Consider the following 3,599-nt stretch of genomic DNA (forward strand, 5'->3'; position numbering starts at 1 on the left):
CTACAGAAATATGAAAGCATAGACTCACCGTTGGGTTTGCGTTCGCCTCCATGGTCGCTAGCCTTGGTGATGCTGGTATTTCTTCAAGATGATGCCTGGGTCAGGTGATTGGCTGGGTGTTGAAATCTGACAACGATTGCTAATGTCTGTGACCTGAAGTAACCAGTAACCATTCCTCTGAACAATTCTTTACTACGGATCATAGTAAAGAGCCGGTTCTCGGTGAGAACTGTTCTTTGTCTTTTGTAAGGCTCTGTGCACACTGCAGTGGATATTATTATTCTATTTTATTAACAATATGTATTTATTTAATCATCAAATAAGCCTCCAGTTGAAGACTAGTGGTGCTGTGATGTGTGTTCCTGTCTGTTAGTTCTGCATATGTACAGTCTTGTGTTTACTGCTAATATGTTTTTGTTTATGACATCATCATCATATGATTCCTGCATTAATTGACACTTTTCAATTCATGTCTCTCTGTTGGCCTTCATTTCCACATTTTTTTCATTTGTTTCCTCCCTGTCTGCCTCACCTTTACGTGTTTGCTGTAGCTCAGCTTGGTGAGGTTCAGTCCATCAGTCACACTTTTCTTTGTGGGTCATGGAAAATTATACTGAATGTCATGGAGAGTCATGGAAAAGTCTTGGAATGTTTTTCTAAGTGCCAGTGGGAACCCTGTACCAGAAACTGAGCAATTTAAAATTGTAAGAGAAAAAAGTCAAGATGTCAGTAACAGAGCAACTCGGGCGACAGTGGCTCTGTGGGTGGAGTCGTCGTCTACCACATGTTGATGTGCCTCTGGGCAATGCACTTAACCCCAAACTGCCTATGGAAGTATTGGTGTATAAATGTTTGTGAGTGTGAATGAGAGAATGTGACTCTACTGTAAAGCTTTGAGTGGTCAAAATGACTGGAAAAACACTATGTAAGTTCAGTCCATTTACCGTCAGCAGCACAATTCTATAATGATTTGGAGGGAAACTGAGAATGATAAAATGACTTTCAAAAGGAAGGACTAAGAGACCAGGAAGAGCTGCTCTGCCTTCACAGGTTGTTAGGAAAGACTTTCAATACATGTTAAACATTTCTGGGTATGAAATTTAACAGAATTATTAAGAAACCACAATTGTTCATAATCTGTTTCTGTGTTCCCTGCAGATATTCTGCTGGTTAAAGAAGAACCGAGTCCTGATCTGGACCAGAACCACCCAGAGCCCGTCCACATGAAGGAGGAAGAGGAGGAACCCTGGAGCAGCCAGCAGGGGGAGCCGCTCAGTGTGAAGGAGGAGGCTGATGCCTCCAGGTCTCCAGTCATTGCTGTTCTCATAAAGAGTGAAGATGATGAAGAGGAACCTCTGATCTCTCATCTTCATCAAACAGAAGATGGAGAACTGCCAAGCAGCAGCTCAGCTCAGCAGAACCTGAAAGCAGAACCTGAGGGAGAGGAAGATGATGTGGAGCAGCCTGACTCGGGGTCTGAAACTGAAGACAGTGATGATGAGTGGAAGGAGAGCAGGACTCCTGAGTCAGGTGTCAACAGATCCCCGAGCTGCTCTGAATGTGGCCAGCAGTTTAACAACAAGCGCTCTCTTCAGAGTCACATGGCCGATCATTCAGCAGGAAGGACATTATTTAGAGAGGAGAAACCTGTGGAGCCACCAAAGAACGCCCATAAGGTTCTGAAATATTTTGCCTGTGAAGAATGTGGAAAAAGCTTTGACAAGAAAAGTCATCTAAGCAAACACATGAGAGTTCACACTGGAGAGAAACCGTTTAGCTGTGATCTGTGTGGCCAAAGTTTCAGCATTAAATCAACTTTAAACAGTCACATAAGAATCCACACCGGAGAGAAACCGTTTGGTTGTGATGTCTGTGGACACAAATTCAGCATCAAGTCATCTCTGAGCAAACACATCTGGATCCACACAGGAGAAAAACCTTATTCCTGTGATGTCTGTGGACATAAATTCAGAGCTAAGTCAGCTTTAAATATGCACACAAAAACCCACACAGGGGACAGACCATTCAGCTGTGATGCTTGTGGGCAAAAATTTAGCCGAAAGTCCACCTTGAATCTGCACACGCGGAAGCACACAGGGCAGAAACACTTTGTTTGTGATGTCTGTGGGAAAGGATTTAATGAAAACTCCAGTTTAAAGAAACACTTCAGGATCCATACAGGAGAGAAACCCTTTGGCTGTGACATGTGTGGGAAAAGCTTTAATGATAAGTCAACTTTAAAAAAACACTTGAAAATTCATATTTTTTGTAATGTTTGTGGAAAAACTTTTAACCAAGAGGCAAGTTTAAACATTCACATGAGAATTCACACAGAAGAGAAGCATATGGTTATGATTTTATTGCCATAGATTCTCATGTGTGAGTTAGCTTAACAGGGAGTTCCAGGCCCTATGTTTGAAGACTGCGTGTTCAGGGGAGCAGGGGTGGGTTTATACCAGGCCTCACATACAAAAAGAATCATTAGAGACAAAGTAGGTCTCAGAACATCATTTTAGAAATATTCTTAGAATCTCTGGAATTTTACGTTTTGTTCCCCAGAATTTCACCCTCATGAGATAAAAATTATTCACAAAGCATCTCAGGCTTTCAGAGAGCTGCTAACATCATTAAATGTTAGGTGGAGGATCTTTATTGAGCCTGAGTGTGTGAAGCAGGAAAGACAGAGGACAGAAAGAAGAGATGTTTTTTTAATTAGCTCTGTTTTGTTCTTTCATTTTTTACATCCATTTTATAATTTGTTAATGTACTGCAGAAGCAAATTAGCTTATGCTCTAATCTGTTACAGTGCATCAAATGGTGAAATGCTCATGTTTGAACTGTACATTGTCCCTTTGTAAATAAAATGTATTTATAAAGTGTCTGAAATGTGGGTAGACTTATGCCAACAGCAGGCTTTATATGTTGATGCTGTAGCAATTAATTAAATTTTAATTTCATCATCATGACACACTTTTCTTACACCAGTTTGGATTTTCTTTCCATCACTGGGGGAGGATTTAGGTTTAGTCCTATTCTGTTTTGTGTATCAACCAGTCAATCAAAGCTACATCTATTTCAGAAAAACTCAAGACGTTAGGCTGCCAGGACAGATTCTAGTTTAAGACACTGTAATCCAGTGGTGTCCAAAGTGGGTCCTGGAAATCCTGCATGTTTTAGTCTCTCCCTGGTTTAACTCACCTGGATCCAATGACGGCTCGTTAGAGGCCAACGAGGAACATTGACAAACTGAGCAGGTTGTTACCACCAGGGAGAGAACTGAACCGTGCAGGATGCCGGGCCTCCAGGACCCACTTTGGGCCCCCCTGCTGTAATCTTTTTTCCTTTTTATGACTTTTGGTCCACACTTCTTACCAGATGGTGGTACTAATGCTCCACTAAGCTGTTGTCCAGCTGCTGTTAAACAGAAGCTGAAGAAGAGAAACCAATCAGTCATTAGAAAAAGGTTGATGGAAACAACAAAATTCCAAATAACTTCCTCAAATTTGCAAAAATGTTTTTACGCTCATGTGAAACTGTTTAACTTTTCCAAAAAAGAGTTAGTGCGCTGAAGATGAAGACGCATTTATCAAATACGATCT

The 3,599-nt window shown here is 41.2% G+C and overlaps 1 protein-coding gene across 1 annotated transcript; it reads left to right on the forward strand.

Moving 5' to 3' along the window:
• The first annotated feature begins 235 nt into the window (after window positions 1-235).
• LOC103129403 (gastrula zinc finger protein XlCGF8.2DB-like) lies at window positions 236-2,906 on the forward strand. Its single transcript, XM_007540487.2, has one exon. It carries the CDS (start codon window positions 1,224-1,226, stop codon window positions 2,367-2,369), a length of 1,146 nt encoding a protein of 381 aa, XP_007540549.1. The 5' UTR covers window positions 236-1,223; the 3' UTR covers window positions 2,370-2,906.
• Window positions 2,907-3,599: the final 693 nt, after the last annotated feature.

Source organism: Poecilia formosa, unplaced genomic scaffold (assembly GCF_000485575.1).
Source record: "Poecilia formosa unplaced genomic scaffold, Poecilia_formosa-5.1.2 Scaffold543, whole genome shotgun sequence".
NCBI classification, from domain to species: domain Eukaryota; kingdom Metazoa; phylum Chordata; class Actinopteri; order Cyprinodontiformes; family Poeciliidae; genus Poecilia; species Poecilia formosa.

Coding starts and splice junctions, on each gene's coding strand:
- LOC103129403 (XM_007540487.2), top strand. CDS start 1,224: ATGAAGGAGGAAGAGGAGGAACCCTGGAGCAGCCAGCAGGGGGAGCCG.